The sequence below is a fragment of the Pimephales promelas genome, chromosome 1 (assembly GCF_988280905.1).
Source record: "Pimephales promelas chromosome 1, fPimPro1.hap1.1, whole genome shotgun sequence".
Taxonomy (NCBI): Eukaryota; Metazoa; Chordata; class Actinopteri; order Cypriniformes; family Leuciscidae; genus Pimephales; species Pimephales promelas.
The window spans coordinates 29,406,829-29,420,893 of NC_142769.1; the positions used below are offsets into that span (position 1 = coordinate 29,406,829).

A 14,065-nucleotide genomic window follows, 5' to 3' on the forward strand; every position below is an offset into this window, starting at 1 on the left:
GTATCTCATTTTTTGCACCTGCCTTTTAAACATAATTCTAGACATTATTTGCCTACTAAAAAAGGCAAAACATGTTTGTATGCATTTCTTGGGCAAAGTAATCAGTTATTGATCATCATCGCAATGACTAATTTCACCATAGCTATTAATGATATATGACTAACATGTTGCCGAATCAAATTAGACAGACAAAAATGACTTTACTGCATAGCATATCCACGAAACAGGGCAAAATAATAAATTTTGTTATTGATTAAAGCAAAAGATGTGTTATTGCATATGAAAAGTTATGGGTTCAAATTAAATGTCTGTTTACAACGGAATAAAAAGAAGGTGATTGAGAATATCTTAAGTGTCCCTTTGGCTATATCTAACAAACATTGCTTCCCCTGAATTAAATGTGTATCATATCCTGCTCTATGTGCATTGCAGCACATCTGCATGGCCTTCACTCACCTTTCAGTCTCATCTGAGTTTTACAGTGACCACAACAACTCAGTGGCCTGAGAGACTCAGAAAACACAAATTAGAATGAAAGAAAAAAAAAAAACAGGAGGACACAAACAAGCCAGTGAAAAATATGAAAGCATTTGTCAACAAGTTTCTCCCTGGGCATTAGTAAGTGCTCCCGTGATAAGAGCAAATGAGAGGCAGGGTGCGCACATCAACAGTCAGACAGGAAATATATGTGAGTGTATGGGGTCATCAGCAGATGGCTGCAAAATCCACCTGGAATGGAGGCTGGAAAAGACAGAAGATACAGAGAGGAGGAGAAGGTTTGGTGCAGGTGTGTCTCTGCTCTCTCTTCTGAAGGGTCAGATCTGGAGAGAAGAGGAAGGCATAGTCTATTGTGCTCATCACTGGCACCTCCACATTGGTCATCAGCTGGTCAGGTAACTGTGCAGCTCCCTTGAGTTTATGCTCAACACCACTCCTGAGTGGTTGCCTGGCAACAAGAACATCAGAAACCAGTCTTGTTAAGCTGAAAAAGAAATTTCACTCAAGGTTGTTGAACAATGTAACACATGTAGACATTTAATAACGGTTAGTTTAATAACAACAGATTATACTGCATTAATGATAATTTAGGCTTTTTGGGTTGTGTAGATTTTAATCAAGCAATGTGGTAAATAGTAACATTTACATTTTATGTTGGAAGGAAAAATATTAATAATTTTTATGTTGGGTAAGAGTGATAAACATGTATTAACAATAACCAATAATAATTGTACATAAATAAACATTATAAGTGTAGTCCATGATAACCTGATGCATTACCTAATATGAACAAATTGAACCTTATCGTGAAATGTTATCCAAAATAAAAATTAGTGGTGATGTTAGACTGATCACAACTTTTCTTGTAAGTAATGACTGGTTAGTGTAGCCAGGTAGGGTAACTGTGCATTTGCTTCTACCTCCAGTGTTACCTAGTGTCTGCGAGTCAAGGTCGTCATCAATGAACTCCTCGTCTTGAATGATATTCTGCGTGTCCTCACTGTGATTGACAGGGCTGGTCATTTCCTGCTCCTTCTCATTGTGCATCTGGGCGTAGACGTTTCGCCCTGGCAGTTTTCTGAAACGCAGCCAGGGACGCGTTAGGCTGCTCTCCTCTGGCCTCAGCAAGGAACCATGGTTTTTGTAGTTTTTCCTGTCACAGTTTTGTAGTTCATGTTCTGTTATATAAGCTGGCTGTCAATTAAGACATGTGGGGACTGAACATGCATTCTTCTGTGATGGGGTATGACAGGACATTGAGACTGAAAGATTAAAGCTTCTCTAAAAAACATTGTAGATGTGTGTAGCATGCAATTCAGTGATGGGCAGCAAGACACAATGGGTATGTGCAAGTTATACCTACAAAACAGACAGCTCTGACATGAAGCTATATCAGCTGTATTCAGCTCAGTTATCAGGAAATTGGATTTATTGAGTAAATAAAATGTTAGTCCTAATAACCCACATCAGCAATGACAGGAAGGTTCTCTAAATATGTGAAATAGCCTATACTTATAGCCTACAAAATTGAGGCATTTGAAAAATGTAAATGAATTGTATTTTACGAATGGAAAAAAACTGAAGTAACTGACAAACCTTTTAAACTTGAAGAGTATGAATGCTGCAGCAGAGATCAAGCTTATGAGGAGAAAAACAGCGAGAGCCCAAACACCTGGACCTGCTGCGGCCAGACGAGAACCTGCAGGAGACCAGCTTCTGTCATCAGCTTATATTGCATTATCAAACCCTTGATCACATTTGTCATTCGATTCATACCAATTTTGACTTTGCTCAACTTTGTCATTAATTAAAGGCAGTTTCATTTTTGTGTGAGCTATCCTTTTACTCGTCACCTGACTCACTTTCTATAAACTTACCAAACACTTCAAAAACGAACAAACAAATAAAACCAATTCAAGCCAAAATCACTCAAATCACACACAAATGTACACACCTTGTGTGGATGAAGGCATTTGTGTGGCTGTGATGCAGACAACAACAAAACAAACAAAATTACTAAAAAAAACCCAACAACAACTAAAAAATATCTTTAAAGGAAAGTTTAGAGAAAAAGAATACTCAAACATGCATGTGTTATTAAAATTAAGAAGCACTGTACACGCTCAAAACTTAAACAGAAATGCAAGCCAACAGAAGCATACATAAAGAGTAAATGAAGTAAAGTCAATGTAAAGACTAGACCAGAAAACAGAACAGAAACCAGAAATTATTCCATTATTTTCCCTTTTATTTTATAACTCTGCATTAGCAAGACAATATTCTTAAAGTGAAGAGGACACTTCTAAAAGCGAGAGGTAAATGTGACGCACCAGTCTCTGTTGTGCTGGCAGACAGGTCACTAGTTATAGGTCCTTGGAAATACATTGTGTGTTTTAGGAATGATGAAGGGCTTGCTGTAAAACTATAATTATTAAGTGACTCTTGGTTGTTGAAGGTTGCAGAATCTGTTTTATTTTGCTCACCTGAATCAGAGGCTGCCAGAGTCACCAACACACGTAACCCTCCTCTCACAATGAAGCTCACATTGTTCTCACTCAGAACCTGCTTTATGGTGGGAACACGCTACAGAAATGAATACACACACAAGAAAAACAAAATAGTTTAATACAAACAAACATCACTTCAATACTCATTACTGGTAACACTTTACAATTAGATTTCATATGTTACCATTAAAATGAATAAGAATGAACGATACTTCTACAGCATTTATTAACCTTAGTTAATGCTAATCTCAGAATGTTCTCTCTGTTTACATTCGATTCAATGAACTCTATATTATGTTTATTCCTGAAAGTATCTCCAGGCTCTGCTAAGTTGTTTGCAGATGTCCATTTTAGGCCACCGTATCAACAATTATATTGCTGGATTAATGTTTTGTTGAATGAGCATGTATCTCTTCTCATTCGAGTGGCTCTTCATCCCTGGCAACATGAAAGACCAACCTTATCCACAAACACACTCCTCTTCACTGGTGTGCTGACTGGAGGCAGAACATACAGGTCTGCAGTGGTGGGAAGACCAGGCTTTACCATGGTAACCAAAGAGTCCTGAGGAACCCCCGCGAGCTATTAGACAAAGAGTTCGATAGGATGAGAACAATGTAAAAAAAAAAAAATTGCATAAAAAAACAAAGGGAGCTCAAATGTGTGTCTATGTGTAGGTTAATGATTGAAGCGACAACCTTAGCAAGAATTGTGGTTACGACTTGTCCCACATCTTGTCTCCATTCAGGGATGTTTGGGTTAAAGCGGTCCAAATTGCGACTGAAACTCAATGGTATGACCTGGAAATGATCTGTAGAGAGACGTTTAAGGTATCATTAAAGTTAATACGGCATATGAAAAAAAAAAAATCAGGCTGTATAAAGTAAGAGATGATTTTATACAGTATAATGAAACATGGCAACTAGAAATGTGCTGTCAATCAAAAACAGGTTCTAATATTAAGACTAGAAAAAAACACAGCAACAGTTTCAAAATCAGTTAGGAATTGTTTAACCAAGAAAATATTTTTTTAATTTACTCACCCTCATGTTGTTCCAAATGCATATGCTGTTATTTTTTTTCAGTGGAACACAAACATTTTTTGAAGAATTTTGCCATACAACAACAGTTTTATTTTAACAAACAGTGTTCTGATATGTTCAAAAACACCCATGAGATTTATAAATCCTATATTTTAGACAAAGATGCATTATCAGATGCAAAGATTCATTATTAGATGCATAATTAGATGCAAAGATGTCTTTCAGTCAGGCTATCACACACAATTATTTTTTACTATAGCAAAGCAAGTGGGTTTGGAATGACATGAAGGTGTTTAAGTAGATAAATTACGACAGAGTTGACATTTTTGGGTGAATTTTCATCTGACCCGAAAAATATTCTGTAAAAAAGACTTGCATAACCAGTTAAAAAGATGTGATTTAAAAAAAGCAGTGAAAATTTTACGGCCAAGTCATTTGTCTACAGACATTTAAGTTGCAAAGTCATCCAACTTAATTTATTAAATTACTTAACCCAACAGGTTTAATTTGAGTTTGACTTTGAGGACAAACAATATGAACCAGTGGAGTGACACAGTTGTGCACAACAGTTCTTTATTCTGCATTCAAGCTGAACATTGTCTCTGAGGAAGACTGTCATTTCTGCTTTCCAAGCATGACCTCATCCTATCACACCACACTCATAAATATTCAATCCAGCTCTGGAATCACATGAATATTTTATTTCTATTTAACACTATCATTACAAGAAAGAAATATGGTTTAGAAAGATTTTAAATGTCACACAAATCAAGAAATGAAACAGTCCATGTACATTGATTGTTCTCAATCTGTTTCAAACTCTTTAGTATTGATATAGTGTTCCTCTGAATGATGGTTAGCTTAGGGTGTATGTGTGTGTTTAATCACATACAATCTGTGGTTGTCACAACATCCGTGTGGTTTTGTATTATTCGTCCCACATACTGGGCAGACTAGGGTTAAAAAAATGGCCTGGACTTTCTGTCCCCGTTTCACAAAACACCAAACCATAACACACCGGTTCACAGATGTGCAGAACAATTTAACTCCACTTACTAGCATAACAATACAACAAAATAATATATCATAAATGCTATTTTTGCATTTTTTGCTCATCACTTACAGTAATGAACGACTGGCATACTTATGCTATATAAGTTATAATTTGAATATAGTTTTTCTTAGTGCTACCAGGCAAATAGAATTTTAAATAATTTTTACACAGCTCAGTTAAGTATCACTAATGATTAACTGTACCATAAAATGAGTCCATAAAATAATTTGAATGTTGCACAGAAGCCATGTGGACTGCCTTCATGGTACCTTTAGTGGTTGTATTATTTGTGTTTTTTAGAGTTTGACAGACCATGCTTTCCTTTTGTAGAAACAATCTTTATGTTTTGTGGAAAAACTCGACCAAATGGGTAAGTGATGAAAGAGTTTTCATTTTTAGGTGAACTGTCCCTTTAATTGGCTGCTTCTTTTTAAGCACACACCAGACATGGACATGCCTGGACAAAAATAAATGTTTGCATTTAATGAACCATGGTCTTTTCTGAAAGAAGACACTAGCTGTTTCCTTGTGCAAATAATAAAATAGTAATCATAATAACCAAAATAGATCTTATTTATTATAGAATAATGCATTTAAACTATTTATAAATAATAATTTTATTCTAATACTTGACAGTCTGCTAAGCACAACATAAAAGACAAACATACGTTTTTTCACGTTTTAGTTCAAGTCTGAGGATAATAACTTATGAAAAATGTGGGAAATGAAAGAAATTTTCTAAGAGTGAAAGATGCACAAGATGCACACACTATGACTTTATCGTATGCCTGATCTTCTGAAAACTGTTGCTTGTTACATTCTCAATAACAAATTACTGTTGTGTACAAATTACATTGTGTACATTCAAATTGGTGAAATTCGCTATCCATAAGATATCTGGGTTATTACCGTCTGTATACTGTAATTCTGGATTGTGCCTCATCATGTTTGGCTGCTTATACATCTAATCTTGCATTCTTTAATCGCACTGAAAATACTGTGAACAGTCAACTCTGCCTCCTTTGATTTGATTGGGCAGCTCAAAAATGTTGACAAACAATGTTAGACCAATTGCACTGGGCCTAAACATGATATGATTGAATTGGATGGAATAAAATTATTTGGAGGGATACTGAAATTTAAAAAATATGGCCGTTTAGGGAAGGGAAGGGAAGGACCCGTAACTATAATTAATTCTTAATATATATATATATATATATATATATATAGCAGCAGTTGTGGCCCACATTGCCCAGCAACCCACCAGTGCGCCCCTGATCCCCTGATGCTGAACATCAGGAGGTTTTATCTTACCGTAAACAATGACAGTCTTGCTGTCCTGCACCATGGAGCGACCATTAGAAGCCTGAACTGTCACAGGAACTTCTCCCTCCTCAGAGAACCTTGTAATCAGGCTGTTCTCCAGGGTCAGCTTTGGCTGTCGAGGGGAAAGACACGTTTTGTATAAAGGCAACACTTCAACAGCCACACCTGAACCTTCAAGCATGAGCATTTAAAAAAATTCCAGGTCAATTACTTCAACATTTATATGTGAGACTACACAAGGCCTCATAAACATTCTCGACCATTCTCAATACAGTCCCACAGATGGAAGCATGTAATCTTAAAGGGGTCATATAATCTTTTATGAACAATTCTCATTAGTATTGTAAAGACTACTTAGTAAACACTAATTTTACCTGGTCAAAAACAGCTCTGTTTTCAGCACGCCGTTTCAGTGTATATGCCTTAGTTTAAATGATAATGAGCTTTTCTCACTCTGTCCCTCTGTTCTGCTGGTGTGTTGCCTTGACAACAGTTGAGGGTATATTTTGGAGAAAAAATGGCAGCGGGAGTCTGAGGACACATCTGTGCAATCTTATCAATTTGAACCAGAGTCGCACCCGGAAAAAGATGATGGTTCGTCAATTAAGGCTCGAACAGGATGTTTCTGAATGGTTTGGTTAAAGGTGCAATGAGTAAAAACTTTGAGTATCTATTTACTTGTTACTGAAAAAAAGTGTTCAGAGGAATCCGTTAGCGGCATCAATTGTATATTTATGTACATAGGCCTATGTTTGTTTAGTTTAATTGGGTTGGGGTGCTGTGGAAAAAATAAAACTACAAAGGAGTGCCCTGCTTTCAAAAAGTTTGGGAACCACTGATCTATTAACAGAAATGCAATATGACATTCATTTTGTCAGTGGTGTAAAATATGTAGTTGCATAGTTGCATGTGGTTCTTCTCCCTCGCTGTATTATAGGTTTGCTATGTGGGGAGAAATGTGCTGGTTACGTTTGTGAGACGATCAGCTGATTGATTACTATTATTATATTATATTATACATTAAGACCCTTGATCCTCGCTGGACTATGGCTTTGTAAAATTTATCCATGATGTGGTTTATAATGGACTGTGGTACAGAAACAGTGACAATGATACACACTCTTGGCTTACTCTGGCTATTCTCTGCTGTCTCGACAATATGTTTGTCCCGTTTTAGCCACCGTAGATTCTTCGAAAGGGAGGGGTGAGCAGTGGGCTGAGCCATTAGTGCAACTTGCAAATTGCAACCGAACCGTTAGATGTCACCAAAAAATACACACTGCACCTTTAACGTAATGTCACTTTGCTCTATCTTTGTACGTACTGGCAGGGAAGAGAATTGAGATACAAATGCTATGTGTTTACTGATGTATACGTTAGTTTGTTGACAGATTGATTGTTACAGTTAATGGTCATAAACACATTTTTTTCGTGATTTGCAAAGATATAAATATAAAGATTAATAAAACTTTACACTCACTTCTTCTGGAGGTGCAGCAGGAACACGAATAGTTGGTAGGGTTGGGTATCGTTTGAATTTGAACGATTCTGATCCCGATTCCGATTCCTTGTTTCGATTCCGGTTCCTAACGATTCTCGATTCCGATTCTTTTAAGAAGCAGGGTCAAAAAAGTTTAGCTAACCTTGCTAACCAACGGCCTTTCTGAAGGAAATACTCCTTCTGTCACAAATACTCCTTTTGTCACAAATTTTGCATTTTGCCGAGATTTCGTTATTTTTAGAAAAGTGAAGCCACACTTTGGACCGCTGACGTCAGCTACTCATGTTCGACTCGCACGGTTATGCCAGCACTTCCGGTAGACGCTTCTTCATTGGTGTTGTTCAGCGGTTTCTTCTTCCGGTCGGCGGACTGTGAATATCGAAACTAGGAATCGAAATTTTAACTTTTGAACGATTCCGGAAAAAACTAAAAGTTAGTCCCGGTTCCAATCGATACTCGATTCTCGATACCCAACCTTAATAGTTGGTACCGATTCTTTTTTTCAGGAGCAGCTTCTTAGCAAAAACTTGATGGATTTTTTATCATTATATGGCTTTATCATTATCATTATCATTTTTTATCATTTATAATTACAGGCAATGCCAACACACATTTCAGTACAATCAACTAGAAAAAATGCATGTACCATTATATGACCCCTTTAAATGCAAAGTTTCAGTGTCAATAAATGTGTCAATGAATAAATAATACCCTCATTACATGTCATGATGAGGGTTTATTTCCTTCATAAAATACATGGGTAAACAGCTCTTATTGTTTTTTTTTTAAAGTCTGCACAATGACTTTAATACTTAAAAAATAAACACAAACATAGCTATAATAAAACAAAAAAAACAAAACTGAAATGTGAGCATTGGGTCAGAAAATGAGCCTTTGTAATAGGAAGTATTTAAAGCAGCGCCATAAAAACATAGTAATATGTGTATAGTTATAAACTACCACCGAGTACCTGAAGGTTATCTCCAATCCACCAGTAAAACACGGTAAGGTTTGCCTCGGGGGGCTGCACTATAGCTGTGAGATTTACTTCTTGATTTCTGCCAGCGATCGGGACCACCTGCAGATGGACATCCTGTAGAGGATCTGGAGAGAAAAGAGAGGTCGAAACAGAGAAATTAGAGATAAATTGAACGTTCCAATAAAAAAGAAAAAGACTATTTTTCAGGTCTTGAGATATGAAAATGTTATATATGGTGTAAGGTGTGGGTACAACTTTGTAAATAATGAGCATCCATATTGAAATGAGTATTCTTTGGAGTTCTTTTTGTACAGATTTTGTATGTGTTTTTTTGTTGTTGTAGTTTATTATAGGTTATGAGTCTTATAACTCAGTAAAACCCTTTCAATCTCACACTATTATAGATACTAACCACTATGCTCCACAGTTTGATGCAATGGGTTTTGAATCCAGTTCACTCTCACTCAAATCTGAATATTTCACTGACCTGTGACCTGAATGTAAAGTGAGGCTTGGTCGTGTCCAGCAGAGTTTTCAGCCTTCACATTCACACGGTAAACACCTGGCTTCTCATAGCGGTGCTGAATGGGTTCGTCGATGACAGTCAGGTTTTCATATATAGCCCTGACCCCATCCATTAAATCTACCTGATATCTGGTGCTGATGGTGTCACCCTGAGAAGGGACATATACAATGAAACAAATCAATGTTAAAGATGCCTAAAATTAGTAGTGTTTTTCTTTGTCTGTAAATCTTTAACACATGGAATCTAATATATTTATATCATTCAAGTTGTCTTACATTTTAGCAATCAAATTATGAAACTGTACGTAGTGTAAACAATCCATGCACTTCACCTGTTCCTGATGCACTATAAAGGTGATGTCATCACCAGGTGCCACGGCCAACATCTGTCCTTTGATGCCCAGCTGCAGGCCTTTAGGGGGCAGCAGAGGGCAGGAATGCTGCTTTGCGCTCTGTTCTTTATTCAAGCCACCCTCACAAACATTAGCGATGACCTTCCGGTAACTTCAACAGAAAACACAAAACATGTTAGCCTTGACTTGCTTTTACTTGCCTTAAACTGGAAAATCCCTGTAGTGTTGTTGCCTGGATTTAAACTCTTAGTTATAATGAAGAGTTGTGGAAAAGGCACATTACATTCCTGAATAACCATACTAAGAAGTAAGAAGTGGCTAAAACATCCATATGTGTTAAATGTATTGGTTCAGCTGTCTTGGTTCTGCTGAAATGGCATGCTCTACTTAACATAGCTTAGTATGGATTTGATGGACACAAATCTGATTTGGTTTCCAAATCTAATCTCTTCAACAAATCATTTTGCAAGCAATGAAATCTGATCTGTTTATTCAATCTAGTCAGTACCGTATTCAGCATATCTGCTTTGAATGCTATAGTAATAGTGTCAGAATTGAGAGACTCTGTCAGTCTGGAAACAGAGTATAGAAAACTGCCTCTGCTCTGTCAATCTTAGTGTTCACAAAGCATAAGTAACACGTTCATGGTTATTTTAACCTAACATTCTGCAGTGTGTGTGTGTGTGTGTGTGTGTATTACCCTGTGCTAGACTTATAGCTGTGTCCTAAATGGCAGTTTTCAGGTGGAGCGTCAGGATCATGCCAAAAGTCAGGATAGCAGCGATCCCCCTCTAACCTGAGGCTGGGAGCTCGCTCAAAGCCGTAGTCGCTGAGAACACACAGAGGCACGTAAAGCTCTATTTTTAGCCACAGATCTAATTCACAATTCACTCCACTGGGGTTAGAAAGTGAAATAAAGGGTGTCTTGTTACATCAAAGACATATGTGTATATTTGCAATTGGCTAGAAAGTGCAAAAGGTTATCTGTTTGTTTCGTACCAGGCAAAGTCTTTCTCTGAGCACTGGCAAGGGTTAGCGGTTAGAGCTGATGTATAGCTCTTCCCTTTAATGCAGAACGATGTCTCTTTCCTCCTCCTGTACAATCGTTCCTGGCCCATGATGCATTTCTCTCCCTGTAGGAGAAGACGTGTCATATATTTCCATTTGAAAGGTAGTGGTAACACTTTACAATAAAGTTTGAATTGGTTAACATGAGTTGACTACATTAATTAACATGAACTAACAATGAAAAATACTTTAATTACATTAATTAATCTTGTCAATGTTTCAACATTATTATTTGTAATTTTTTATCTGTTAATATTATTTAATGGACCTGAGCTAACATGAACTAACAATGAAAAGTTTTATTTTGATTAAATAACATTAACAAAGATTAAATTACCAAAGTTGCCAGCGTTACCAAAGTGGTAAATTGATTCAAAAATATAAATCATATTTCCTTTGCTGTTGTTGCTGTAGATATGACTTTTATTATTATTATTTTCGGTAACACTTTATTTCGATAGTCCACTTTAGACATTCTACTAACCATAAGTAACTTTTCAACTACATGTCAACTAACTGTCATTAGAGTATTAATGGACTGTCTGCTTAATATCAGCTAACACTTTGTTTTGTTTGTCCCCTAACAGACATTCAACTGACTGTAAGTAAACTTGGCGACTACAAGTAAACGTATTCTCCTAACCCAAAGCCTAACACCTAACCATAACCTAACAGTCTACAGACAGTCTACTATAATATAGTAATACTCTAATGAGAGTTAGTTGACATGTAGTTGAAAAGTTACTTATAATTAGTAGAACGTCTAAAGTGACTATCAAAATAAAGTGTAACCTTATTTTCTTTTGTTTTAATGGTCTTTTCTTATTATTTCCTCTCATTAGTTAAAATTAGTTGTACAGCACTCTGATTCAACTTCTAGGGTTTTTGAGCATGCCGTAACAAGAGAAAGCCTGAAGTTACCTGTAGGTCAGTGAGTTTCCAGCAGTCATAATCAGCTTCTGTGCACTGTCTGGGAAACGATTGACGGAAATCCACCTTCACCAGCTCCCAATCCGAACGGTAACTTATGTGGCCAAATACCCTGTCCACAACAGTAAACATAAACAAACATAATCCTTCGCCCGTCCATTTATCCATCCCTCCATCTATAATAATCCTATTATCCTTCAAACCGCAAATGTTGAAACAAAAGCCATTTATCCCTTTCAAAAAATTTGACTATCAGAGTGTATCCTTGAAATCAAGTCAAAACACATTCACTACCCAATTACACATCTTGGGAATGGAGCAAATGAGTGGACAGACACATGGATTCACTCATCAGCAAGTTACTAATGAGCAGGGGCCTCTTTAATTGAGGCCACTGAATCTCACATAGCCTTTATCAAAAGCGCAGCCTCTTTATAATACAGAGGCCACCTGCTGTTTGGCGTCTATGGGAAGATGCTCTCCACTTAATCTCAAATAAAGCACTGTTCACCACCACAAGGTGGAACCCTGAATCTGTGTTTTTTGAGAAATCAGTGCACGAATGTCTTGAACAAGTAAAAATGCTTTGATGATCTACAGCACTCATATCTAAAAAAAGAAGAAATTCTCAATTTTGTTTTACCATAAGCATGGTCTGTGTCCAAGTTTATAAATCTACTTCTGCCTGTTAAATTAAATATTCAGCTTTTGATGGACTAAAGGTCTGACCTTCAAGTCAGGATCATACTCAAACAGCACAAAATGATTGAAAAATCTATATTTTGTCCTAAGGGCCAATCATACAACCAACACAGAATAACACAGTCCTAAATGGATAGTTCACCCAAAAAAGATTTACTCACTCTCATATTGTTCCAAAACTGTATGGCTATTTTTTGTCCATACAATTAAAGCAATGGGGTCCAAAACAATATAGGACCCAAAACATTCCTCAAAATATCTTTTTTTATGTTCCACAGAAGTCATAGAGGTTTGAAACAACATGAGGGTGAGTACATGACAGAATCTTCAGTTTTGGGTGAACTATCCCTTTTCAGAGGACAAACTCATACTCACGTCATAACCAGTGTCTCATCTCCAGGTTCACTCAAAAGTCCATCCACAAACACTGATGTGCTGGTGAAGTTGTGGACGCTCCATGTTTGTCCCTCATCTATGCTGAATCTAAGACAAAAATGTTTGATGTGATGTTGTATCAGCGGTATGCATCAAGTTGTATATTATATCATACATCATGTGACTAGTCTCTGCTTTGAGGTGAGACATTTGTTAACCAAATATGAAAATGATTTGTTTTCACATTTAATTTTTTTTTGTTGAAAAATATCATTCAGTTGCCATTTATTCTCACAATGTGAACAAGGTAGTTTGTAGGCAACAAGCCAGCATAAGCACTACAAGCTCTTAGTCTTATCCTGACAGAAGCGGTTGTTTGTACTGCCAAGAAGGCTCAACACCGATGAAAGGCTTCAAGGCTTTTGTTAGAGAAGGTAATGATTCTCACTTTGATCTTCATAGGTTTCCCTTTTACATACATTTGTGAAGTAAGGTGAACTGGATATCTAGAATGTGAATCATGTGAATCACTTTATTTTATATGGGTTAAGGGTTGGCTTTTACCAACCCTTTGCAGAGGAAAAAGATTTAGGCAGCTCAGGGTGGTCTGAAGAGCCCTCCAAAGCCAAATAAGCTTCTTAAAGCACTCACTCAAAGGATTACCAGCTCAATCAGGTCAGCAAAAGCTAGGGAGGGAAAGTCTTGAATTCTTGTTTTTCATACTAGTCTGACTCAGTGTTTACTACTACTCTTCTTCTCTTTTTAGAAGTCCTTCTGTCAGTCTTTGTCAGTTCCGCAACTGGGTCCATTTGTGTTTAGTTTACGCTTACCAATGATTGCAATATCATTTATGCAGACAATACATTACAGAAACTAATGATCTTACTTGAGTATTTTTAAAGGGATTGAAGTGTCCTTAATGGCCACAATGACACCGCCATGATCCAGATAGAGAATGTGATGCTCTTCTTCGAAAACCTAGAGTGTGCAAATAAAATAGTTATATATGAAAAAAACACTTAAAGGCATTTTAATTCATCATAGTAAATATCATAATCAAGATTCAATGTCGTTAGAGAAAAATGCAGTTGAGCAAATGAGAGGCAGCAACAATCCCGGAAATCACTGAAAGGCCATTAAGAGACAGAGACAGGAGTCAAGACAGAGATTAATTAAGACAGAGATGGGAACAAGAGGAACAGAG

General features: G+C 36.8%; 1 protein-coding gene across 9 annotated transcripts in view; it reads right to left on the reverse strand.

Moving 5' to 3' along the window:
* Positions 1-307: 307 nt before the first annotated feature.
* Positions 308-14,065, reverse strand: part of sorcs2 (sortilin-related VPS10 domain containing receptor 2) — a 179,132-nt gene continuing 165,374 nt past the window's right edge. The window contains exons 13-29 of one of the 9 annotated variants that reach the window (XM_089129425.1): positions 13,748-13,839; positions 12,862-12,969; positions 11,776-11,896; positions 10,786-10,919; positions 10,487-10,615; positions 9,766-9,937; positions 9,396-9,582; positions 8,900-9,033; positions 6,417-6,540; positions 3,704-3,816; positions 3,465-3,587; positions 2,982-3,081; positions 2,829-2,870; positions 2,453-2,479; positions 2,095-2,197; positions 1,419-1,651; positions 308-946 (exon numbers count right to left, since the gene is read on the reverse strand). In XM_089129425.1, coding sequence (XP_088985551.1) covers positions 882-946; positions 1,419-1,651; positions 2,095-2,197; positions 2,453-2,479; positions 2,829-2,870; positions 2,982-3,081; positions 3,465-3,587; positions 3,704-3,816; positions 6,417-6,540; positions 8,900-9,033; positions 9,396-9,582; positions 9,766-9,937; positions 10,487-10,615; positions 10,786-10,919; positions 11,776-11,896; positions 12,862-12,969; positions 13,748-13,839 — 2,007 coding nt within the window. In that variant the 3' untranslated portion in view covers positions 308-881. The remainder of the gene's footprint in view (positions 947-1,418; positions 1,652-2,094; positions 2,198-2,452; positions 2,480-2,828; positions 2,871-2,981; positions 3,082-3,464; positions 3,588-3,703; positions 3,817-6,416; positions 6,541-8,899; positions 9,034-9,395; positions 9,583-9,765; positions 9,938-10,486; positions 10,616-10,785; positions 10,920-11,775; positions 11,897-12,861; positions 12,970-13,747; positions 13,840-14,065) is intronic. The other 8 variants (XM_089129429.1, XM_089129426.1, XM_089129431.1 and 5 more) reach the window with 8 other exon arrangements.